This window comes from Streptopelia decaocto (assembly GCF_964273445.1).
Source record: "Streptopelia decaocto genome assembly, chromosome: Z".
Taxonomy (NCBI): Eukaryota; Metazoa; Chordata; class Aves; order Columbiformes; family Columbidae; genus Streptopelia; species Streptopelia decaocto.
In genome coordinates this window covers 38,646,383-38,673,501 of record NC_138657.1, presented here as the reverse complement: position 1 = coordinate 38,673,501, position 27,119 = coordinate 38,646,383, and the positions used below count along the sequence as shown (strand labels likewise).

Here is a 27,119-nt window from a genome sequence, read left to right as displayed (position 1 = left end):
AGACAGATGTTTTAGTGTATTATTGCGACAAGTTTTTAAAGGATTGTGAAAGCAGCTCTTAAAGAAAATCCCAATCTATCTGTGCATGTTGTTATTGAGAGTATTGAGCTGTTATCTTCAAATTCTCTTCTGTCTCACATTAGTGACACTGTGATGAGGATCAGCTGTTTTACTGCCTTTCACCATATAGCCAACTGTCTGTCAGTAGTGTAGATCAGTGACAATTATAGAGCACTCTGGATCTGTGAGAGGAAAAAGGATTTATTGACATGCAGCTCTCTGCAGTGTTCACTTCTTAAACTTTGTCTCAGCCAGTCAAATTTAGCAAATTGCTTCATTTTTTATTCTTTCAGTCCTGAAATCACTAATAAGATTATAGTCAAGTACCAAAAAGAGGGATGTATAGTCATAGAATGATTTGGGTTGGAAGGGACATTCAGAGGTCAACTAGTCCAGCCCCCAGCAATGAGCAGGGACATCTTCAACCAGATCAGGTTGCTCAGAGCCCCATCCAGCCTGGCCTTGAATGTCTCCAGGGATGGGGCATCTACCACCTCTCTGGGCAACCTGGGCCAGTGTTTCAACATCCTCATTGTAAAAATGTTCTTCCTCATGTCGAGCCTGAATCTCCCCTCCTTTAATTTAAACCTATTGCCCCTTGTTCTCTTTCAGCAGGTCCTTCTAAAAGTCTGTCCCCATCTTTCTTATAGCCCCCTTTTAGGCACTGAAAGGCCACAGTAATGTCTCCCTGGAGCCTTCTCTTCTCCAGGCTGAACAACCCAACTCTCTCAGCCTGTCCTTACAGGAGAGGTGTTCCAGCCCTCTAATTAATTTTGTGGCCCGCTCTGGACCCTTTCCATCATGTCCATGTCTTTCCTGTACGGAGGGCTCCAGAGCTGGATGCAGGACTCCAGGTGGGGTCTCACCAGAGCAGAGTAGAGTATTTTTTTAAACATATTGATTTAAGGTTTTTTTTTTTGTTCGTTTAAAAGAATATATTAGACTGCTTTTTGTGAAGTAGAATAGAAAAGTTCATAGCTCCAGAAACTCTGCTAGCTGTGCTGGCTGGAACTGTGGAGATCAGTGTTGCTGAGAAAAGAAGTAATCTCATCTGTTTGCTGTTTTGCACACCCTTCTGTGAGTAATTCTACTCACTCAAGAAGAATCATGTGTTTTCTCAAAGTTTATCTTCTCAAACATATTCAGTAGTGGGTTGTAACTGCAGAGTTTTTTTCCTATGCACAGTTTTCTGTTATGATTTTATTAAATGTTATAATTGTGTCTGTTCTAGAAACTCTGATTTTAAGTCTCTCTTGTCTGTATCATAGCCTCTCCAGTGAATAATTTTTTTGTATTGTAGTGAAAATAAGTAGCAGCTGGAATATTAACTTTTTTCTTTTTTATTTTATCCCCACAGCAAATTAATGTTCCATGGCACTAACCAGCTGTTACAGCTGTAATACAAAAACAAATGAAATCTTACACTGACTTTTCTCACTATGTGTTCCCATGTCATTCAGTCTGAATGAACATAGCATAATAAGAAAAGAGAGGATAGAACAGTGTGTCAGAGCTCTAATGACACTATGTAAATTCCTCACAAAAACTACCTCGAATTAATTTTTAAAAGCTATTGTGTAGGTGGAGTATTTCCCTTTTTTTATTTGGTATGAATAAAATGTACAATATGCTTGAATAATTTGAGATTGAAAAGTCTGAACTTAATGCCCCAGGGCACAAAAGTCAAATATTGAATCTGTAAACCACTTTGTTTTTCAGATTAGTGTAGTTAAATTATTTGAGTAAATTAGTGTAATATGGAGGGGAAATAGAATCCTGTGGAGACAAGCAAATGAAAACCCAACAGTCTGTAGGCTGAAGCATTCAGGGAGAACTTACCTAACACTCCTGTTTTCAGACTTGATCTGTCAGAGGTATGAACCATCATCTGATTCCCATTAGGTCCATGGGATGGATGTAGTGTGTGCTGTGAGGACTGTCCCTTGATATTTTCTATTTGATGACCGTCCTTCTTCATGCTGTTCACTTGAGGCTCTACCTCTCAATGGAATCTGATCCTCCAGCGCAAAGCATTATGGCCAACTTTGACACAGCTGTACAGTCTAGCAGTGCAGCCAGTGATAGTGTTTCTTCCGGAAACTGTGCCTAGCATATCTCAGCCTCAGCAGAGCATGACTTTGCTCTTTAGAGGACTCTGGAGAAAAAACAATCCAGCTTTTCCCTGCAGCGTCTTATCTGTCAACCAGCTGAGCTGCAGCAAGGGGCTTCCCTGTAGAGGTTATGAAGAACACCTAGCAGTGGCATTCCAACCCGGCTCCCCACACACAGGTTGCTGTAAATGCCCGGATATAGTAATGAGAGGAGAACACTCTCTTCTGAAATCTAGTACATGAACAATCAAATGGTTCTTTTAACTTCATTTGAATATTGCTTTAAAGATACAGTTTTCAACACTGTCATCTGCTGGCTTTACTCTTGTCCAGGATTAAGCATCATATTGTTATTCTCAGAAACTTGTAATTCCATTTCAGTATGTAATATACCTAGTTAAAATCAAGAGCCCATTTAAAATAGCACAGGTCATGGAGAATAGATCTATTATTGTAGTTTTTATTAAGGAAGACACTTATGTTGCCTGTTCATTCAGTCAGAACCACTGAAACAGCAGCAGATCTCAAAAGGTGGATTCTCAGGAGTCCCACTTACTTAAGAAAGCCTGTAGGAACTACTAACCTATTTTTAAAAAAATCACAACAAAGTTTGAAATTAGTTATTGCACATGAAAGTAAGTAACTTAGAATGTATAGGGAAATTGCTATAGCTTAAGGGGCATTAGATGACTAATATAAACTGGTACTCAAAAAGCATCTGTTGGGAAGTATTTTCAAACAGTATTTTCATCCCATTAGTTCCCCATTTCAAAAGGGATAGTTTTGTATTTGGATGTAGGAAGGAGGGTCCTTTGCCTACTCCAAGCTCAAAATTTGAGTTTCATTACTGACATTGACAACTTCTAAATGCTCTGGGTTTTCTGCAAAGCTGGAGCAATTGACCATTAAATAAACCTCTCCAATTTCCGTCATTTCCCGTGTTACTGCAGATAATGAACTGCATTATGTGGCGTATTCCAGAAGAGGCTATGTCATAAGAGACTGAGATGATACATGGGCCATCTTTTAAATAGGGCAGCCATCATAATGGGTTTAATTTGGTTTTTAACAGCTGTGACTAGGTCAAAATTACTTTGCTGTGCTTAACTGCTGTCTTCATCACTACCCAAAAGTAGACCATCAATATGAGCATCTCCAAATTCATTTACATATTCAGCACCATAAATTTGAAACGATATTTTGCAATCATCAGTTACTTCAGACAAAAAACTAGGGTCTACTAAGTACCAAGATATGGCAGGTGATCATAGTTTCTGCCGAATTCTGTACAGAATAATTACATTCTCATGATATCTATCACGTGGTCCTTTTTTCCCCCCCACCAAAGAATGTGTATAAAGGATGTACCTGAGACAGCTGTTTTACTCACTACATGTTTTAAATGACACAATTTTGTACTGGCCTGGGCTTAACAAATGGTTATTGAGTCCAGAAAATTGCTGGTTTATAGGTCATTGCTGAAATGGGGAAGCTACAAAAGATAATGTGCGTTGCTGCTATAATCCACTGAAATCTTAAGTAAGGAAGATTGGGCAGCATGACACAAATACGGAGGTTAGAAGAAAAGACTGACTTAATACAAAAGACATTTCTTTCATTGGTTTCAGTTACAGGAATTAACATGCAATTCATGGAACATGTGTCTTAAGTGCAATTGGGAAGATAGATCAAAAGGTGTAATAGGTCACTTTGAGATCTGATATAGTTATGAGCAAGAAAGGCAACTACTTAATGGAAAACATTTGGAAAACAAAATTACCCACCTTTAAAGTGAAGTTTTTGCTCTGTTGTATCTTCCTCTGATGGACATAACAGTTTCTGTTGAGCATCCAGCAAAGTTTAGTACATAACATCAGTATTTTTGGGGAGGATGCTTCCAAAACAGTTCAGGAATAATGAAATAAGAGAGTCATTTTCGCATGCTTTGCAAAGAATATTGTGCCTGATTTTAACAAAGCTAGTGAAAGTAGACTATGTGATTGTAATATTCAATACTAGAGAAGGTTTAGTATGGATAAAAATTTAAGAAGAGATACATTGGTTTTGCTTGGCAGCATTTATAAGTGCTGATGTCTTAGCATAAAATGTAAGCTTGCAAGAAGAGTACTGTCATTTTGGGATATCTTTTGCTGCAAATATGGGCCAGTATTCCGTTCTAACATGAGTGAAAGGCATTGCTTCAGCTGCTGGTTCACCACCTGACACTTCAATGAGAGATGCTCAGTGGAAATAGGAACATGTATTTTCTGAGACTTGCTGTTTAAGGGTGGGAGTGTAATAATTTCCTATTGGACTGTGCACTTCAACCCCACAGGGTTACTTGTAAGAACTGCATCACTTCCCATTATGATCATCCTCATTCCAGCAGCACTTGTGCATTCAACACATGGTTTCTGGTTATGATGTTATGAGGGTGGAATGATTGCATCTATTCACATTTCATTTGTTTGTTGATGTGGCATTTATATTAAGTAGGAGTAATTTTTTTTTTCTGATTTTTTTTTTCTTGTGTCACCAGTGCACCTATTCCATTCTTCCATCGCTGTGCTCCTGTGAACATTTCCTGCTATGCCAAGTTTGCAGAGGCCCTGATCACCTTTGTCAGTGACAGTAGTGTCTTACACAGGCTGATTAGTGGAGTTATGACCAGCAAAGAGATTATAATGGGACTTTGCTTGTTATCACTAGGTAATTTTTTTTCTCATTACTAGCTATTTCTTAGTACTGCATTAGGAGATTGTTAACACCCTCTACCCACAATATGAGCAAAATCCATGTACGATAGCAAAGAGCCCTTAGAAGATGGTCCAGAATGCTTTTTTAAAATTTTATTTTACAGCTGGATAACATATTCAGAAGCAATATACATATGAATTCCTGTTTTTCTCCTCCTCCACTGATTATGAGATAGATGATGTGTGGCTGTTGATTAGCCAGCATTAGTTTTGGTATAGTTAACGGACCATCCCCATTCTCCTAATTTTTATTATAATATTCTCCTTTCCCATTTGTAATATTCATTTTTTGCCAACCCTAGTCGAAATAAACCCTTTCCAAATAAAAAGGACAATGTGAGAAATGCACAATAGCACCCTTTTCTAGGATGTAGGGCATTTAGTTTGTTTCACTTCACATAATTGTGCAAGCAAAACCAGAAACTTAGGTGCCCATTTGCTGTATTGTATGCTGCCCCCTTCTTCCACTTAAACTTCAGGCCTTTGAAAATCTCAGCCTGTCTAAAGAGTTGGAAATTCCCAGCAGTACAGAGGTGCTGAATAATTTCTACAGTTATGTCTCTGGCCTATAGACACATTGCACTAGACTGAAGTGCTCTTTTAATAAAGTCTTGTGAATGAAGTTGGAATGCTACTTACCCACGTAAATTACTTTCCTAATGAATCTGTTTTATTCCTACAAACTATAAAATCTGAAATCCTAAAATAGGAGGCTCTAGATACCAGCCAAGTGTATGAGGAGTGTGGGTTTAGAAAGAGACACTGTGAATCTGTACTAGATAAAGAGGTCCTTTGTTTTCAGTTGGCCATTGTTTTTTTTTTGTTTTTTTAAGAGGATGCTTTAAAAAAAAAAAAAAGTGTATTTTCAACTGTAACTGAAAGCCTGTTTATTTTTGACAGTTGCAGTGTTTGATAGTAATGGTAGAAAGACTGTTCTGAATCTGAAAGCTAGTGGCTGATTAGTAGTGCTACTGTTCAGTTAGAGTCAGAAGTTAGTACAGAGTTTTACAGACAGTCAATTTAAAAGTATTTTTCATATGTTCATAGTTAAAGAGCATTTCTTTACTTCTAAGCAATGGGTAAGATTGTATGATTCAGAAAGGCAGGTTTCAGTGTCTCTCATGTAACTGCTGCACACAAATATGTATATGCAAAAATATGTGTGTGCACTTAGAGACACCACTTACTAAATCTCAGTTGGCTGAGATCGTATCTAGCTTTTAACATGCAGCTCCTGAATGGCAGTGTAGCTATAAGAACAAAGCTTGCTAAAGAACTCATTTTGAATGTTGAAAATGGAGTAGTAATTTTTTTTTTTTTTATTGGCATGACATTTTGGAATACACAGCTGTCACATTATCTGCACTTGTTTGACAAGTGTATTTCAGTGCAAATTCTGCTCTAGTCCTCAGTAGGTGTGCTTATGTTACCAGACTCGGAGTACAATCATATCTTGCTGTCTGTTTTGTCATTGTCTAAATACATGTCTGTCTGTATGTACGCATTATGTCTTGTATTTAATGTACCATTTAAACGTATTTACGTTCGCTTTGTTTTAATCAACAGTATCAAAGCAGAAGTTGTAGAGGTGCCTAATTTCCTTCACTGTCTGTGCAGCAAGTTTGTAAGCCTCAGAAAATAAATCTGTCTAAAAATTCTGTTGGAAGGCAGTTATCTTAGTGCAGTGGGAGAATTAGGAAGACTATTTCTACTTGAAATAATTGCTCTACTTATTTTGTCTCTTTTGCAGTGTTGTCCATGATTTTGATGGTTATAATCAGGTACATTTCAAGAGTACTTGTCTGGATTTTAACAATTCTTGTCATTCTGGGATCACTCGGTAAGTCTTGTTTGTCTCCCAGGTTCTGAGTGCCCAGTTTTGGTCTTTGTGTTCTGTGTCCTCAGACCAGCTGCATCCTGCACAGATCTTAGACCATGCATTTCCATTCAGCTTTCCTTTGAGTCCCTTGCAAGACAGGTGTCAAGAATACCACCTTTGTAATTGCAGTCCTCTCCCAGATAATACATTGCTCCTTAGAGATTTGCTGCACACCATTACTCGACTGTCAAGCTTCCTGTCAGTTTATCTCACTACAGCCCACATGAGCAATATGGGACATTCCTCACAGGACTTGTAGCACATCCCCAAACGTTGCCTGCTTCTTAACCTGCTTTCCAAACATGTCAGCAAGGCAGCTAGTCTGGGTATGTCTGATGGCATACCCACCTGCTAGGTGTATCAAGCATGCAAGAATCAAAGGGCAACTGTTTATGCAGCCTCTGGGGACCTTGGGATGTAGATGTGTTCATACAACCCTGACATGTTCCTCAGCCCCTTCAGTCCTCTGAATAGCTCTGTAGATTTATCTAAGATCTCTTCTTGAGAAGAGGAAGCACTGGTGCTTTTCTGGGTATTTCTAATCAAATCCTTCTATTTCCACTTGACTCAGAATAACTGCATAACTTAGATTATCTATGAAATGCAACCAGCCATGCTATCTTTGGAATGCCCAGAGATTGTTGCATCCAAAATTAGGTAACTTGCATGAAAATAGCTTTGTTTTATCACATTAACTTTTGCATTTGTAAAACTAAAGTTTTCTGTTATTGATACTCAGTAACTAAGCCAAAATGTATGGGCAGGTGACTGTAGACAAGAAGGAAAAATAGAGTGATCAAATTAGGAAGTACTAGCAACTTAAGTCTTGCAATTCCTGACCTCAAGGGGTGGAAGAAAAATCAGCAGACCATGTACGTTCTTTCAGGATCACTTGTTTTTTCTGATTACTGGTCTGAGGATCTGTGATCATAGAAAAGGAAAAAAAAAATCGTGTTTTTTTCATTTCTGTTCTCTTTAGAAGCTGAGCAACTATGTTGAGTGAGAGAATTGAATGACTTATTTTATTGCCATCTGTTATTATGTTCTAAAAATACCGCATCCATTACACAGACTGAATAAGAACATGTCATTTGTGATACATGCTGCGTATTCTGTATTTGCTTTTTGTTTGAGAGATGCCAAAAGAGCATCCTCCATTTTAGACCTGAATGGAGTACCTTCAACAAAGACTTGTGATCTCTAGATAAGCTTGTGCAGCTGATTCAGAAATAACAACAGAACAGAGGAGGGTACCCAAAAGAGGAAAAAAAATGTATCAGAGGGGAAAGGTTATCTCCCTAAGGGGCTGGAGTCCTGTATTTAAGAAAAGTTGCACCTGAGAAAGGTAGCTAGAATAGGACAATGATATTCACAGAATCACAAAATCACAGAATGTTAGGCTTTGGAAGGGACCTCAAAAGATCATCTGGTCCAATCCCCCTGCCGGAGCAGGAACACCTAGATGAGGTTACACAGGAATGTGTCCAGGCAGGTTTTGAATGTCTCCAGAGTAGGAGACTCCACACCCACCCTGGGCAGCCTGTTCCGTAATGCTAGGATTTTGTAACAAAGGTTGGAAGAAACTACCTCACATTATATATCACTAGTCCTTTCATGCACTTCACCCTAAAACACAGAGTCAAAGAGCTGCAAGTCTCTTAAGGGGTCATAGTGGGGTGAGACTCTGGAAAGAGTAAATCGACTTGAGAAAAGGGCAACAGAGGAGAGCTACACACTTCTGCCTTCTCAGAAGTTCCTGTTGGGTTAAGCCTCAGTGCTCCTGAGTATTCTGTACTAGATTAGATGTAAAAAGAAGAAACTCTTTAGTTTCTGTGTTGCTAGGTAATATGACTGAGTCACATAGAAGGAGCATCTCTCATTTATCCTTTTTATTTTTTCTCTAAAACATAGGTGGTACAGGAGTCCTGTGGTGGCTCTATGCTAAGCAACGAATATCTGCCAGTACTGTTGAGACTCAAATAGCCAAAGACAATCTTCAGGCTCTCCTGATTTATGCCATTTCAGCTACAGTCTTCACGGTATGCTTTGCTAATGACAGTGTTATTTTCTTGCTCTGTCATCCTGGTGGTCTCTATTTTTTAATTCAGGTGAAAAGTTTATATTGCACACATTTTTGAAGAGTTTTATTTCTGTGTTGCAGTGATTTTTGATGTGTGTGTATTTCCAGGCATTGTTCCCTAATATCTGATTTTTGAGTCAGGAGAGAGTTCCTAACCCTGCAGCTACTCTTGTCTGCTGTAAAATGTCCACGGGCGCTTCCAAGAATAGGTACAAGATTGGTCTCCCAACCCAGTTTCACTTAGGAGATTTTTATTAGGTTCCCAGTTCAAAGGTACTTAGTCATTTCAGTTTATTTGAAAGTCCTTAGACCATTCCTGCTTCTAAAATTGGTTGTTCCCAAACTTCTTCCATTTACAGAAGTATTATTGTTAACTGAAACACTAACACTGACTACTAAACAAATTTATTTCTTTAGGACTTGCTGTTTGTTTCAGAGTCACTGACTTTACTACTATATATTGACAATGTTGGACTAACATATATGACAAGACCATCACACCATGTTCAATTACAAATTTTTAATTGTATTATTTGTTAAATTTTGCTGATTTCACTGGTTTTAAAAATACAATTGAGAATAGATTCTGGTCTAATCTTGTCAGCCTGAGGCTGATGATGATTCGAAATATATAGTTGTGAGATTGGAATTCTCCAAGTGTATAATTTTGAAAATAATATATCACTAGAATAAGCTGATAGAGGTTTTATGTTTTGATCTTGTGATCTTAACAGATAAAGCATGTGCTAATTTGCTGTGCCTGAATATCTTAGCTGTGCAAAATGGTAGCATGCTTATTTTTGAATTTTCTATGATTTGGAAACTTCTTCCTCTAGGTTATCTTGTTCCTGATAATGTTAATTATGCGCAAACGAGTAGCTCTCACTATTGCCTTGTTCCACGTGGCCGGCAAGGTCTTCATTCACCTGCCACTGCTAGTCTTCCAGCCATTTTGGACATTCTTTGTGCTTATCCTCTTTTGGTCATACTGGATCATAGTCCTGCTTTTCCTTGGTACTACAGGTAAGTAGCTAGCAGGCTTATTTTCAATAAATTCCATTTCATTTTTTTATGGTTTCAGGCAAAATTGGTTAAAAAGCATGTGGGAACCCTTAGGAAAAAACTAAAACAAAACACACCTCATACTGTCATATTGTGCTTCTGTTGTTGTCTGCTTCAGTGACTTTAAAACACTTGTTTCAAGAAAGTTGTTGTGCCTTTGAGTCTGCATTCCCAGTATGTTTGTGCCTTAGGCCAGCTTTTTGATGTAATGCAAGTTGTCATGTTGCAAACCACAAGAATCCATAATAAGGCAGCTATCACAATTTTTCAAGTAATTCCCTCTAATTTTACACAAATGAGTTATAACCATCCTAATCTTGCAGCTTATCTCATAAGGTATTGTATAGTAGCCAGTACTCACACAGATGAAGACATAGTCATGAAAGGGCTGTTGCACACAGTTACTATCTCCCAAAATGTAAATATACTGGAACTAATTCTCAGTTGTTCACAACTTAGGTGTTCAATATTATTCCAGCACTTTTCAGGTTTATTAGGAACATTTTTCTGCTGTTTGTACACAGTCTTCTGAGAGCAGCCAATGTATTCTCAATTTCTTCCTGCTGTGACAAGTGTAAAAGATGAGAGCTTTGTTTGTGTTCAGAGTCTGACAAGAGCTTCTAGAGTTAGTTAATTCTTCTTCAGAAGAGAAACCTAGCAACTGCTTTTTAAAATGGGAGATGTCTGTGTTATTTTTGAGGAAGTTGTAGGCAATAGAGACCATCATTCATTATTAAAACCTTAGAATTCTGACATTTGTCGTCTCCTGCTGATCCAAAAGTAGCAGTGTTTCAGGTCACAGAGCTATTTCAGGGTAATACAAGATAAGTATTTTTTTATTTCATAGCCCGAATTCTTAGTGAGGGATGGAGGTAATAGAATTCACGTGTTCTTGTTCTCTTTACTGCTGAAGTTTTTAGTTTTCATTATGTGCTGTGCTATGTGCAGAAAATGTTTGCCTCTGAAAGTTCACTTGGTGAGTTAAAGACTGCTACACAGGGACTAAATTTGTAGCAGAATTTAGGCTGATATTATGTTTTACTGACAGAGCTTTTCTATTGTCCTTGATTCTGCAAAGACTAGTTTATGCTTTTAGCTCCGTATGAAGTCATTATCTTCACTGATATCAGTTAAGAAAAATCTTGGTGCAGTACAACCAGACCTTATCAGTCCAAATGAGGAGAACTGGAAAAGTGTACATTATCTGTGTATGAGAAGAAGCCTACACTTATAAAGAGCTTGTTCACTAAAACCAAAATTATTTCAATAGTTTAGTTTATTCACAAGAAAATACTATTTTTTTATATAAGTAAAAAAACATAGCTAGGAAGGTAGAGAAGGCGTGGTCAGTGCTTAGTCAAAACAGTGGTTTTCAAAGTAAGCATTTTTATACATGTCATGTTACTTTCAGTATGTTTCTGAATTCCATCAGCTGTTCACATAGCTGTTGTAGAAGATGAAACACCTCAGTGTGGGTTAATACATGGAAGTAGAGCTTAGGATAGGAGGGTTCTGACATGTGCTGTCAGTCTCAATACAAGATATCACTATTCAGACTAGACAAAGAGTCAATGAATTTTTGAATGTATGAAATCATATGTTTAGAATCTCTGAAGTTGCTCCTTATATCCGTAAATACCTTCAAGCAACAATTATTGTTGAAATACATGCACAAACACCAGAAGGGAAACAAAAGTGGTTGTTGTTGTTGACGTGTAGAGGTAGGGAGCTATGAAGTTCAATATTGATTCTCACTGTATTAATGATATCAACAGAGCAGCAGACTGAAATTAAGAATAATTGAAGCATGCTTCTGTTATATTTAATAATAGAATGTTTCAAACAATTTTTACTTCTGGATGGTGGTTAGTTTTGGAAGTTTTTACCATGTGGCTAAAAATATAAAGAGGTGTTGTGAGATTTTGAGAGTATGCTCAGAATATTGTTGTTAGCACTTTTTTCAAATGCCATTATACTAATTGTCTCAAAAGCTGTATCTTTCTTATGAACAGTCTTCCTAAACATGACATTTAGAATTGTCAGTAGAAGCTAGAGGGGTTTTGCTGTGGACAGTTATGAGCTGTTAATATCATATGCTTTCTTCTTTCTGAGTTGATGTAAGCACTGTTTCCTTTTTTGACCCTCATTTATTTCTAGGTAGTCCTGTCCCAAATGAAGAAGGATTTGTTGAATTTCGGATGGTAGGTCCTTTGAAATACATGTGGTGGTACCATGTAGTGGGACTCATCTGGATCAGCGAGTTTATTCTAGGCTGTCAGCAGATGACAGTAGCAGGGGCTGTTGTGACATACTATTTTACAAGGTAAGTACAACTTCAACAGCTTTACTGTAAGTGGCCTAGAAATGGAATTAGTGGAAATAATGAGAGACAGAGCTTTTGGGGAGAATACTTGCTTCCGTCCTCAGAGCTGGAGAGCAGCTGAATTGTATTGACTCTTAAATCACGTAAAGTCCTAATATAATCTGTTTTGCTGGTTATATATGGTGTTCTTGATATTTAGGACTTGAAATCTTGTTTGCCTTGTAACTTGTGCACATTGTACAGACATGGATGGTTGTTTACAAAGCAGAATGCAACTGGAAGGTCATCTGTGGTGCTAATAATTAATGCTGACAAGCTCAGTAGGGATTAAAAAATTGAAAGCAATTGATTATTATTTTAATAGCAGAACAATGCCTTTTACATTATTTACAGTGCTTCATTTATCTTTCTTACACGAGATTACTTAAGGTCTTATTAGATTCATCATTTACATAACAGATTCTTACAAGATTGTATACAAATAAAAAATGATACAAAATATATGTGCATTAGAGCTTCATATTTCATTGCTATATTTCTGTACTAAATTGTGTATCATGGCATACGTTATGCTGGCTATTCTGCATGTATATGCTAGCTGTTGAAGAAGGCAATATTAATTATTAAACAATGGCTTTACCAACCTTCACACACAAGAATTTTGCTTCACAGAGGTAAGAAACTGATTTGTCACAGCCCCAAGCCTGGCAGTATTCAAGAAGAGACCAGACAACATCCTCAGACATGTGGTGTGAACTGTGGAGTTGTCCTGTGCAGGGACAGGAGTTGGACTTGGTGGTGCTTGTGAGTCCCTTCCAACTCACGACATTCTACAATTTCAGAATTGCAAAACTAGCTGTGGGGATTTAGTCTCTGGTATTTGAAAACTTTCCTGAAATTAAGATTGTTTAAAATTTACCTAAAGTAAATGAAAACTAATGTTCTTATTTTAGCCATTTAGGTCCCCTTCTTTTCAGAAAAAAAAAAAAAAAGTGGTAGCACATGCTTGTTAGTATTTTGTGAGAATAAATGATACTTCAGTGTTCTGAAGTATTATATTTTGGTATGTAGAGCAGAGCTATGGCAATATTTTCGGTAAGGAAAAGAAGCAAGTACGCTAATACCTGTTTTGTAAAAGTATAGTTTCATGAAGCTTCTCCACATGTTGATCTGGTAGTTCAGGATACCTTTCTTAAAACAAACAACCAAACATACAAAAAACAACAACAAAAATAATAAAAAAAACACATACAAAAGCCCCACAAACAGAAACCGAACAAACCAAAACACTAAACCCCAAACCCACCACGTAATTGTTCAGGAACTTGATAAGTAATTTTGTTCATGGTGTTCAGCTAGTGTTTTTTGGTCTGTGTTTTTAGACTTTCATATGAAGAACATTGTATATAAAAATCTCTAGTGGTATCCAGCAACCGCACTCTATTCTTCCCATGTGCTCTTAAGATTCTATTCTTTAAAAAAAAATAGTTTTTAAATAATGTATTCAAATAGTTTTCAAGTGTCTGATTCAGATTTTTAAATTTTAATTGGTTTGTATCTTTAATTGAGACTGTTATCTGAATTACATTCAACCTTATCTGCCCTAGTCTTTAAAACAATATCAAAGGCAAGGAATTAATTTACTGTACTGACAGAAATTCTGTTGTTTCATTAATGATGGAGTTCTCCAGTATACGAATGAAATACATCTATGAAGTTATTACAGGATGTTACAGGGATGTAATCTTGTGAATAATTAAACTAGATTGAATAAAGAACCAGGAAAAAAACAGAGGAGAGAGTATGACTTTGCATTGAAATAAATAGCTTAGCAATATGTATGCTTCATCTGTAAGTTGATGTATTTTTTTTGTCACCTGAGGGTGAATGACTCTTCTTTAACTGTACCCTATAATTCTGTAACAGGACTTTTATTATAAGTTATTAAATACCCATTTCTCACTACTGTTATATATATATTTTTTTCATTTTAAGGTACTATTCTAATCTGAAATGTGACTTAGTAAGAAAGCAAAGTGCATTAATTTGGACTTCCCTATTATTTTGCATATTAGCAGCTTTCCACAGGAAATGAGATGAAGTCAATATAGGTTCACTATTCATTCACCTTAGCCAGATGGATTCCTTTCAACTCAGGCAGTAAGAGACATCAAGGTGTTCTGCATTATGGATTCTGCCCTCAGTTATATTTGCCTCAAAAGGAGGAAGTGGTTGGATTACCTGTGTCTACAGCTCAGATAATTTATGTGACTGTGCCCAAAGGGGAATAGTATTTGGCTTCCACCACCTGAGCTCTCAAAGTTAACTGGAAAAAAATGCAGGGTAAACCTATTATAATCATTAATATCTCAGGATTAAGTTATGCAGATGTTAGTTTCATTGAATGAAGACTTTACTTTTTGAATGAAACTCATGTGAAGGTAACTTTCTCTCAAGCTGGGGGGATAGTTTATGTTTGGAATGTTAGCACTTGTTCCTTTAATATGCTTATTATTATGTTCATATCTCTAATAAAGAAGACGAGCCATTTAAAAAATGTTGAATAGAGCTGTTCTTTTGGAGAGAAATAGAACTGTCTTCCTTGGTAAGAAATAGAAATAAAAACTTAAAGAGAGAATTGCTTCAAAACTGTGAAAGTGAGTATTTGTCTGAGATATATATATGTATTTATGTCAGAGATATATCTGAGAGATGAAAATATTCTAGCCATATTGCAATAAAATAGTTTGTTTTAAGGCTTCATACTTTGTTCCTTGAGGATATAATAGCTAAATCAGAAAGGCAAAACATCTGACAAAATAATTTACCTAATAAATGAAAACACTAGCATTGTTTCTGAGTTTTTTTGAATGTTTTGTACAGCACACCATCAAATGCCCTTGTGACATACTCATTCCTTGTCCTGTTCCTATTACTGTATTAGAGCCAAAACTGTGACTTGCACATAGACAGTCAGCGTGGAGTGAAAAACATTCCCTGAAAGCTAGTATAAGGATAATACATTCCTTTTGCACATTTTTAATTGAGAATTTGTAGCACTTCTATATGATATTACATACATACTGCTCATTCTACTTTATTCTCTTTTCAACAGGGAGAAAAGGAATCTGCCATTTACTCCTATTCTGGCATCTGTTAATCGCCTCGTTTGTTACCACCTAGGAACAGTAGCAAAGGGGTCTTTCATTATCACACTAGTGAAGATACCACGAATGATTCTCATGTATATTCATACGCAACTTAAAGGAAAAGTAAGAGAAATAGATTCCATTTTCTTACTGAAACTCAAGACCTGACATACATACAACTAATTTGACTTGATCTGCGCGAGAGGCTCAAAGTCTTGTTTTGAAATATTTGGTCTTTAAAGGACTGTGGGACTGAGGGAGATTACTTAAGTTACCGACTGAGTATCAGTTACTGAGACAAAGGAATATTGTTTTCTTCAGATCCGTTGGTTTTATTCTTTTCTCACATTTTTTATTTTCCTAGGAAAATGCTTGTGCTCGCTGCATGCTTAAAGCCTGCATCTGCTGCCTTTGGTGTCTAGAAAAGTGCCTGACCTACTTAAATCAGGTAAGATTTTTGATTTTCAAGTTTTATGTAAAGGCTGATCCCCAGAATGCAGTCTGATGCTGACACATGTGTATTGTATTTTGGAAATGAACTTGAATAACAGTACTTGAGTCTCGTCTCTATTACTGAAATTAGACTGCAAAACACATTAGTCTTTGCTTACATTGCAAAGGCGAAAAATAGCCAGTATTTGTCTTTGTGAAAATGGTATCTCAACTATTTAACCATTTGTTTAGCAGCTGGAGATGTTCCCTCTTATGTCCACTCTGTCAAGCTACATGTGAGTTTCAAAATATGTTTTCTGTGAAAAGAGAGTGAAGCTTTTCTAGGTCTAATATTTAAGGTCCACACAATTGAAAAACTATACGTAACATTGAATTGTCATCATCATCTACTAAGTGGAAAAAGAGTTGCCAGTTGTGACATTCTGGCTGGTCAGATCCCTTTGTAAAAGGGGCTTTATTGACCAGTACGGAAAGTAAAATCAGAAGAAAGCATTTAGAAAAGCTCAGTGTAATCTTTGAAAATTGCCCTGGCTAACCTTGAATGTAGTCTAGTGAAGTATTTAGAAATTATTTTGCAGGACTGGTATGACTCTCAAACTCTTTTATATTTCCAGAATATTTTTCCTAACTATTTAATTGCTGTAGTTATGCCACTGCTCATCTCCTGCAAAGAAATCTCAAATTCTGTTTAATTAGTCTTTTGGAATAAACTTGTTGAGGCATAAATTATGAGAAGAATACTAATTTTCTACTATGTAAACTTCTGTCAGCTGGTACATACTGTTGATTCAACAGCTCTCAAGGGAATCTTCATTCATTAACATAATGACTTACGTGACTTAGTCAGAAGCCATATTTTCCCCCTCTCCTTCCCCTTCCATGTCTGAAATACCTGATCATCCCATGAGTAAATCTTCCATCTCCTTTTTGCAGAACGCGTATACAGCCACAGCTATCAACAGCACTAACTTCTGCACCTCAGCAAAGGATGCCTTTATCATTCTAGTGGAAAATGCTTTGCGGGTGGCTGCCATAAACACAGTTGGGGATTTTATGCTGTTTCTAGGAAAGGTATGTCTGCTGTCTACAGTTATGGACCTACATAGTAGCAAGCTTTCCTTAGCAATGGCTTGCTCCTCAATTAGGAAATGCCTTAAAGTTCCTGTTTCTTAGTATATACTTCATCAGATTTAGCTGCATCATATCAGGAATGGACTGTCCAGGATAGAAAGAATAAACAGATGATCCACTTACATTAAGTAAAAGTGATTAGAAAGGAATAGCTGAAGATGACAGATTTTGCACAAATTTATTTTAGTCAAGTGGTTAGAATTTTTAAGTTTTTGATTGGTTTATGGTTAAAACCTAGAATTGTAAGGAAAGGAAGTAACTTCTGTAACTTCTGTTCAATAAGGGCTCTCTAGGTTTATGTTGAAAATTGACTCATTATTGAGACAAAATTGAACTGGGAGGTAGTACAGAAGCCATCTGTGAGGAACTGCCAGCTTAAGCAACTAAGTCACCTCTACTCTGAGAATTAAAAGAGGCTAGAATAATTGCCATGTTCAGTCAGCTTTTTGGGTCTTCAACTCATGGAGATATGCTTTATGGAAGCTTAATCCACTGAACTATTCCTATCCTTTGAATAATTTTGTGCCGTTATTTACTAAAACAATATCAGTTCACTTATATCACTTGTGCCTAAGCATTTGGACACTCGCTGGAATGCACTGTCTTACTTATTATATTCCTCTGCTTTTATTAAGTTAGAGTACAGTGGGCTGAACTTTGAATCCAGTAGTTAAGTCAACATGATCTGAGAAGAAATAAACACATAATGAAGATATAGGTGCTTGTGAGGGAGGCCATGAAATTACATAACGCGATTTCATGGAGAAATCTGAAAGGTGTTAGGAAACATCTCTAATAATTTGAAAGACATCTTTTCAGGAAGAAGTGTGCAAGTGACAGAAATGTTAAGATGACCAGTGCAGCGTATGAAAAATGCTATCAGCTAAAACAGTCCTGGGCTGCCAGCCTGTCTTCTCTACCTGTCTAACCTGGTATTTTCTTAATACAGTAAAGCTGACCTATTTTACACTTCTGTGATTAGCTGCAGTTCATAATAATAGGTTCTGAGATGTTCAAACTGTTGAGTGGCCACAGTTGTTTCAGTCTTTTTGTTACTCATGAAGACCAAACCAGTACGTAGAGAAATATTTGTTAGGGCGTCACGTATAGTGTCATTCTTCGGAGACTGTTACATGAAGTACCTCACAAGAATTCTGATGTACTTTCCCCTATATGGAGATCAGACAAAGATAAGACAAGCTTGGAAGTTATTTCAACCAGCAAAGTGAAAAACGCACCATCTTCCTAAGACTATCTTCTTCCCCCTACCAACAAAAAAAACCCAATTGCATGTTAGTTGATTGGTAGCGTCAGGTTCCAGGATTTTTATAACTGACAGGATAAAGTTATTTTTTACAGAAATATTGTATAGCACTAGAACTTTGACAGCAGGATACAAATGTACTTTGCTCTGAAAAACACCGTTTCTATTGAAGGATGTGTTTGAAACTATTCTGACCTACACATGCTGGACCAATGGATAAAATGTCATTTACTCTTTGGTATGTGGGGAATGCAGGAGGTAAAGATGTCATTACCAGTACCATCTGTAACCTCTAGTTCTAGCCCTAGCAGACCAATAAGCATATAGCTTAAAGAAACACAGTCAAACCAACACAAAATATCAAAAGGCTTCTGCCATTAGAGTTGTCTTCTGCTTTCTTCTTCAGGTCCTGATTGTCTGCAGCACAGGTTTGGCTGGGATTATGTTGCTGAATTACCAACGAGATTACACCATCTGGGTGCTGCCACTCATCATTGTGTGCCTCTTTGCATTCCTGGTTGCTCACTGCTTCCTTTCCATTTATGAAATGGTTGTTGATGTCCTTTTCTTATGTTTTGCCATCGATACAAAATACAATGATGGGAGCCCTGGGAGGGAATTCTACATGGATAAAGTTCTCATGGTAAGTTCCCCCTTGCTGTATAAGTCTAAGGATATCATTCCATAAAATGGGTATTTTGACAGTGGAATGAACTCACTTGCTGAGTTTAATATGGTACTTTTTTTTTTACTTTGATTACCTTGGTGTCTTGTTCATGGCTTGATCAGCAAATGGTGTTATCTGATGAGCATCAGATAAGTAGTGATGCTTCCTTCCCTTGATGTCACTGGTGTTGGCTTCTATTTGCTGGCTGTTACATGAGCAGTCATCTTGGAGAATCATACTCTTGGTTATCATTTCTTGTAAATGATACAGTGCAGAATGGAAAGAAGCAAAACAAGGTGTAAAGGCTTGGGTTTTGTACTTTCCAAAGGAGGACAACAGGTTTTACGTTCTGTCCTGGAGCCCGGATGCTATGTCAAGGTCTTTTGCACTGTTGAGTTCTTATTCCCTTATTCCCCCATCTTATTCCCTATTCAGTCTAGCTAGAGACCAAGATGTAAAAATTCTGCTCCTCAAGCTCTTCAGTTTGTTGTTGAGTAGGTAATTTTCCTAACAATGTTTTAAAATGGCAACCCCACAATATGTCCCTGTAAAATGTACTGCTGTGTGTAGGCTAGAGGAAGACTCTCATGACTTCTTAGCATTTTTTTTTTTCCTGATTACTTGTTGGAAAACCATGCCAAGAACTTAACATTAAATTTTTGGTAAAACCTTATAGAATCTAGAGTATATAATAAATAAAACACTAGCTGATGAGTTGCTTTATACCACAGAGTAGGGGCGATATGCAGCATGCTCTCTCTGAAGACAGCGCAGATAAATCATAAAGCATTGTGGGTTTTTTCATTCGGCAGTCAATATCACAAAACACCACCAGCAGAAGTTTACCGCAGTTCGCTACAGAATGCTTGCCTTTAAGAGAAAAAAATACATTAAATGGAATTACCGCCTTTGCTGATCTTCATGGATAGGTGGTTGTGATCCAGTGAAAAATTTTAGAATTTAAGTTGAGGAAAGTTAGAGATATCAACAAGACCTTGCAAGTAATTATCTCCAGGTGCCTCTGTTTAATGGAGTTCTAACATTACATACAGTTCACAGGGTAGGATGTAATAACTGGAGAGTTTTTGTTTGCGGTTCTGTTGTTTGTTTTTTGTTTGACAAGCACCCTTTTTCCTTTCTTCCCCATAGAGGAGATCGTTGTGTGACAAATGTGAAAGTTGTAACAGCACACAAGGCAAATACCTGTCTCCCTTCTGGAATGAAATTACTCACCTTTGTGACTATTTGGCAGGCTTTTTTGATACTTTGTGGACAAGTCTGAGCAAGACAGTGGGAAGAACAAGTTGTGTTGACATTTTGAGTAGTTACATCTTGAAGTTTTGTCATGAGATTTGATGTTTGGAGTCTGCTCTAAGAAAGCACTTTTCACTTCATTACTGTTTTTCAGGAGTTTGTGGAGAATAGTAGGAAATCTGTGAAAGAAGCTGGCCGGGGAGATGGAGCTGAGGGCAGAGAGCTAAAACCAATGGTAGGTGCAGATGAGGAGGTGACGATCCTCCAAGAGTTTCACTTTTACTTCTTCTCCCTCTTTGTCTTTACTGACTACACTTCTTCAGGAGAAGTTTTTGTTCTCTGTATCACTCAAGATGTTCTGCTTTTTCTGTTTGTGAGCTTGCCTATCACCTGGATGGCAGAGTTTTTGTCACAGCTGAGACCATCACCTGTAAAAGTAAGATGAAAGGAACTGTGTCATGAAGCACAGGCAGTATCATTTCATTAGGATTAGTAGTGTGTGTTATGTGGTATACACAGACAGCCCCAATTGCAGAGTACTCTCAAAATAAGATGGCTCTGGAATTCGTTGGACTATTCTGACTTTAATCCTCTTCAGCCCTGAGCTGAATGATTATTGTTCATTTTACATTCAATGTAAAAGCCTGAAGAACACTACTGAGCACATACATTGCTGCGAAGTAGGACCAGGCATTCAAAGTTCTCACCAAATTATTTTGTACACTGCCAAGGAACTGGATACAGTGATTCCTTTCAACCTGCTCAAATGACATTTCTCCCAGTTGTTTGTTTTTATTGCCAACTACTTATGTTGCTTGTCTCTTGTGTGCTCTTTCCATCTCACACTGTCAGATACACAGACAGTGAACAATGCATCATCTATGCTTCTGCAGCCTGTTTTACTTACGGTGTGCCTGTTAGAAAGGCATTGCATGTCTGAATAGCCTGGAATAAGGAACAGCTATACATGGTACAGATAACAGATAGGAGGATGAGTTTGGAAGGTGGAGAACTGAGAGCATATGATGGAGAGCCAGGCTGGGCAAGGTATGACTTGTCATCGTGCAATATGACTTTGCGAAATAAAATATTTTTCCATCATTACTTTCTCAGAATATTTGGGGCCTAACTCACTTCCTTACCATGGGGATATTTTTTTTAATCTAATAGAATCTAAATAACTATATACTAACAGTAGAAATTTTTTTTCAATTATATATGTGAAGCCATGTTGCATGAGCACTTTTGACTAAGCTGGAATGGGTTCCTGCTGTAGAGTGGAAAGACGTGTAGCTTTGCGTGTTTTGCTATTTCATTATAACATACCAGTTTCTAGATTTGCTTATGCCTAAATGCTGTCATGTTTATACAAGTAAAAAACTAATTCTATGCTCATTTACTGTTTTCTTCTGGGAGTAATTCTAGCTGTTCAAATAGACACTAATGTTGGGATTTTCAGAGTGGTGCAAACACTGTAGATGTAAAGCTGCCCTTTAAATGATTGAGAATTGGGTGTGCAAACACTCTAGTCACATGCACAAAAAAATCAGTCCAATATCGTATTATGTTAACCCCTCATTCAAGAACTGGGTTACCTTTAAGTGGTTTTCCACTTACGCTCTTCTCAGTGTCAGCTCGGATCAGTACTTGCACTTTTGTACTTGACTGCCTAGAGCTTGGATGTCAAAACCTTTATTCACCTGCCCTTGTAAAAGGGCAAAGCAGGCACTTGCAAGTCAAGGATGGCCTTGTTCTTTTAGGAACTGGGCTCCAGGCACTTGAGCCTGGCACTGGCTGAAGGTCCCCTTAGGACTCCTGGAGGAGATGCTGAGCACTTGGGGCTCAGCCTGAGTGTCACCTGCTGAATTACTCCCAGTTCTGCTGCTCATGTGATTGTCTTGTTTGGGACTGATTGGGCCTTGTTTTCTCAAGTGATCTTCCGTTTTTGGGCATTCAGCTCCTACTGAAATACTAGGATCTCACCTCCTGACAAGGATGGGACACAGCGGTTACCGCTATGAAATTTCTGATACCTTTCCCTAAAGCATTGATAAAAGGTCTTCGTTTCATCTCGAATAGGATAATGCATAAGTATATTCTGTATCAGTAGTGCTTGCAGTCCTGAAATTGGGTGTCTGAAAATTAGATTATTTATTTATTTATAATAGAGTCTTTATGGTTTTCCTTTAATCTCCTTGAAATCTGGATATTTCTTAGACATGACAATTTGTTCTAGAAGTGAAGTGCCCAAAGTGCAGTTGCATTTTCAATGGGTATTAATAATAGAGATGAGGAAACATTTAGGACCTTCTGTTCTTGTATCAAAGCACAAGAAAAAAGTCTTTTCACACTTCTTTCTTTATAGTTTCCAGTGACACCTTTGACTCAATTTCTCCTTGTCCTTTGGCATTTATCTAAGACTGTACTGTATGACTTTGTTTTCTAGGCCTCTGGAGCAAGTTCATCTTGAAACTAGCCAGCCATATTGGAACCCATTGACATTCCAAAACAGTATATATATATACATATATACATACATATATATATATATATATAAATAAACAGCCAAAATCAGAGAAAAGGAACAGGGATTTAATACTTTTTTTAACAATTATTTTTGTGAAACATGTACTCTTTTCATACGGGTGGCTTTTACAAGCAGCTTTATCGTTGTTCCTTTTTTTAAAATTATTCATTGTGATCATGGAAATGTTGATTCTTATTTGCTAGGTATTTTACAATCTGGAGGAGGTATCATTGTAAAGATAATCTGAAATGGTGACTGGGTTTAGAGACAGATTTCCCATGACACTGCTAATCTGCTGAGAGTTTTACTTGTTTAGTTTGTTTAAATTTGCATTAAATTCAGGACACTTACGTGTGAGGAAGACCTTCCAGTCAAGAAAAGGTTCAAATTTATTTTTTCAAAGGTTGTTTTGAATGAGAGTTCATTCAGTTCAAATGGCTTTGTAAGTAGTTATTTTACTTTAGAGGCCTGGCAGGGCACAGTTTTGTTTATCAGTATCAGATATCACAATAACCAGCTCCTCAGGTATTCAGGTGTGTGGGAACCTTTGCATCTCCTGTTAAACAGAAACTACAAAATGGGGACAGATAATTTTTATATGCAATTAACTTCCCGTTTTACCCTACTTATCCCTTGTACCTGTTGCCCTTGATCCTCCTCTTGAGTTCAGGAGCCTCCTTCATACTTCAGCAGTGCTCCTTCAAACAGTATGGATTCTCCATATGAGCAATTGAAATGACAGATTGTTAAAGCTCAATCTTAGCCATACTTGTGATTAATTCATGCCTGGATATAAAGATGCTGAGAATGGGAAGAGAAATGAACTGTACTACTGTAGAAAAAAGTACTGTATGCTTCATTTCATTTAATGCCAGAGAGCTCTGGGAGGTGGAAGGGACCATTCCTTGCCTGTTGTTTCATCCATATTTGTATGTACTGTTGCGAGTAGCTAAGACAGGAAAGGGCAGAGAAACATTTCTTTGGAAGTGTAACTGCCAGGAGAGTTATCTAAAGTTATCAAATAATGACAAGAGAACGTGCTTTATTATTAGATACTTACATTTCTTTTCCATCTGGAAGCTCACCAGATATGAATGCTAATATTGTTCAGCATATTGTAATGGTAAATGCTTAAAAGTGTATTTGCTAAGAATTCATGATCTGTCTATGCTATATACTCCTTTTGTTACAATTTTTTTAAGAAAACTATTTTTGTTAATGTAAAGTTAATATTTCAGAGCAGAATTTTTAAACTTATTGCACTAAGTACAAGCTCTGTACAAATAAATAATGCCTCAATGGTTCAATCACTCCATTCAAGAAAATCTTTTGCAAGAGTAAAGCCCTTCTACAGAAGCTTTGTGATGGAGTGGAGAGGTATGTCTAGGTAGAGACATACACAGCTAATTTTATGAAGACTTAATACATAAGCGGTTATCTATGCTTCCTTTCAAAGGATCAGACTTTTAAATTGCTGCCGAAGGTTCAAAAAAACCCCACGTAGTACTGTGTAACTAACCAGTGCTCTGACCTTTTGGCAATAGTGAAATATTCACTTCTGTTTCTAGAAGTAATTTGATAAGTTAAATTTGTTTAGTTTTCTTTTGGTAAGCCAATTAAAAGGATTTACTCTTTTCATATCACAGAACCCAAACTAAATGAAAGGTATGAAAATAAAAATGCATTTAGAAATGATAGCTGCTGGGGAGGCAGGAAGACAGAGTTATCCAGTCATTTAACTGAACTGTATTGGTAGCTCCACCGACATCAGAAGGGCTCTGAAATTGTGGAAGTTGTAAGTGCTAACTGGACTAGAGCTTCAACCTAGAGATTCAAACTGGTGTGCTGGTGAGGCCTCTCAGTGCAAGGAAGGGGTCAGACTATCTAGAAGTAGCTCTGGAGCAGCCTGAAGTTCGTGGAGAGGAAGCATTCCTGCTGTACCAGTATCTAAGACAGCAGTGGCACCAAACACTGATATTTGTGTAGATCAGTGGGGTTTAGCAACTGAAATTTTAAAACTGGCTTAGAGGAATCCTAGAAACTAGATTCCAAGGCTAAGAGACTTACCATGTACCCAGTTGCTTCCAGATAAACTAATCTTGTTTGGAGGCTATTGGAGGTGCTTTGATTGAAGCCTTGTATTCTGTTAATTTTGACAACAAATTTCTGCCGTGACCAGTTCTGCAAGTTTGTGTTCTCTGCTACTGGAAGTCCTGGGTTGGGGCTTTTCTCTGTAATTGCAACTAGGACTGCAGTTGGAAACAAATTTTTTATTTTTGTATTACTTGACTGTGCACCATTTTTATAGCAGTTTATCCTATTTTAAAAATGAATTTGTTTTATTTACATGGTGTTTAAAAGATACAGGCAACACTTTTCTATGGGTAGTTGTAATGTTTAAGTGACGAATCTATATAATTACAAAGTCCTTAATAAAATCATGTGCGCCATTCTCGAGTGTGTATCCGGCATGCAGAGCTTTTTAGTCATGCCAAAATGGCTTTTCATCCACATGCAGGCTTTCTAGTGGCCCCTTAAAGCTTTTTCATGTCCTTTGAAGTTCATTTGCAGCTGAACTACAAGCTGCCCTCTTCCAGCTCAGTCTTGTGCAAGGAGATAAGCAGAAGACCTGAAGAGACAACTTTTCAGGACAAATTTAGAGTCCGCTTTCCTTCCTTAGTGGGGATGGTGGAGTGGGAGAACACTTGACATTTAAGTCCCAGGTTGGCAGTAGAGTTGCTGGGGTCTGCCAGTTGTGATGGATTAAATACTTTTTTTGCCAACTGATTATCAAAGCCAGTATATGGAGTGCTTTGTGGGAAGCAGTCTAGACTAGAGAGTGATGCTGCACTGGGAATAATGCTGCAGGAGGAGGAGATGGGACAGTTAAGACAGAAATCATCTTGAAAAGTGCACTGAACCAAGTAGTGCTTGAGGACTGGAGATTTCACGTGGGACAGATCAAGCCAATGGGATTAGTAGTTCCCAGCATTTGGTTTCTGCAGATGGTTTGCATCATAGCCTCTGATCAGCTGGGTTTTGAAGGAAGAAAGCATGCCATTCTTTAAATGGTTTGATTTTTTTTTTTTTTTTCCCCCACATTATTTTACTCTCTGTTTTATTTGGAAGTTGAGCAGCAGTGTGTTGTCTTTACTGTGTCTTCCAGCTCTAGAGAATTTTTGGGTTTTTTTCTCTCATTTCTATATTGCTTTTTCAGCAAAGGAGTGCCAAGTGGCAGTGTCTGCTCCCATTTGTCCCACTGATCTTAGCTCATGCTTTCCCAAAGCAATGATTCAGGATGTCACCTGGAGTGAATGGAAGGGGGAGCATGTGCTGATCTGAAGTTCTGAGGTGTTTGGTTTTTTGTGTGTGTGTGTATTTCTCCATAACTGTGCTTGCTGTGGTTAGGAGTGCAGCCCATCACTTCAGTAGTTTCAGTGCTGCTCCACAGACTAAACAAGTGGTATGACCAGCTCAGAATTGTGACTTCACCTGTCCGGTAGCTTATGTTCATGCTCCCAGCTGCCAAAACCAGGGTGGGGTTTTACATGTGGCCTTAGCTTGGCATGATAACCCAAGGACTTTCTGTATTAGCAAAGCGTGTCCTAAAAGGGAGAACTTGGAAGTGAAAAACCTAGTTGCACATTGTGGTGGTGGGTTGAGCCTTGCTGGCAGGTAAGCCCCTACTCTGTAGCTTGCTCAGTCTCCCCAGAAGGATGGAAAAACAAAAGCATCAAGATAAAGACAGTTCATTGAGTGGCAATCACCACCTCCCACCAGCAGACCAATGCCCAGCCAGTCTCAAAACAATGGCTACTTTGGAGCCACACACATGCAATTTTAGTGCTGAGCGTGACATTATATGGTATGGACTATTTCTTCAGTCTGTTCAGGTGAGCTGTCCTGGCTGTGTGCCCTCGTACCCTTGTGCCCAACCCCAGCCTACTCTGCTGGGGTGGCAGAGTGAGAGGCAGAGAAGGCCTTGACCCTGTGCAAGCACTGCTCAGCAACAGGTAAAATGTGTTAGCAATGTTATTTTGGTAACAAATCTAAAACACAGCTCCATGTGGGCTGCTGTGAAGAAAATTTAACTCCATCTCACCTTCACAGAGTACACAGGTCCGCTTACTCAAGTCTTAATCCAAGACTCACTCCCTGCATTTCTGTACAGCACCTTCTCAGGGTGGTTACTTCTTTCTGAAAGGGCTTTTTTCACAGCAGGCAATTAGCCTGCTCCATAGTGCTCCCTTTCATGGAGGGAGCAGGGGATGCTAGCTCTTACTCTTTCAGCACAAAATGGGGATATAAAGCAAAAATGAGCCCTTTCTGTATCAGTGTTCTGGCAATTGAGCAGCCAGTGTTGGAGACAGCTTACTTAATGTGCCCTCAGGGCATGCACTTTA

At 37.9% G+C, this 27,119-nt stretch overlaps 1 protein-coding gene across 2 annotated transcripts in view; it reads left to right on the top strand.

Annotated features, from left to right (window-relative positions):
- Positions 1-25,168, top strand: part of SLC44A1 (solute carrier family 44 member 1) — a gene marked incomplete at its 3' end in the record, with an annotated part of 62,865 nt that extends 37,697 nt beyond the window's left edge. The window contains exons 6-16 of one of the 2 annotated variants that reach the window (XM_082074806.1): positions 4,711-4,880; positions 6,678-6,767; positions 8,718-8,845; positions 9,723-9,909; positions 12,106-12,271; positions 15,387-15,543; positions 15,785-15,868; positions 16,807-16,944; positions 18,675-18,911; positions 20,344-20,424; positions 22,636-25,168. In XM_082074806.1, the coding sequence (XP_081930932.1) occupies positions 4,711-4,880; positions 6,678-6,767; positions 8,718-8,845; positions 9,723-9,909; positions 12,106-12,271; positions 15,387-15,543; positions 15,785-15,868; positions 16,807-16,944; positions 18,675-18,911; positions 20,344-20,424; positions 22,636-22,659 (1,462 nt within the window). Of the gene's footprint in view, positions 1-4,710; positions 4,881-6,677; positions 6,768-8,717; positions 8,846-9,722; positions 9,910-12,105; positions 12,272-15,386; positions 15,544-15,784; positions 15,869-16,806; positions 16,945-18,674; positions 18,912-20,343; positions 20,635-22,635 lie in introns of those variants that run through there. The other variant, XM_082074805.1, reaches the window with a different exon arrangement.
- Positions 25,169-27,119: the final 1,951 nt, after the last annotated feature.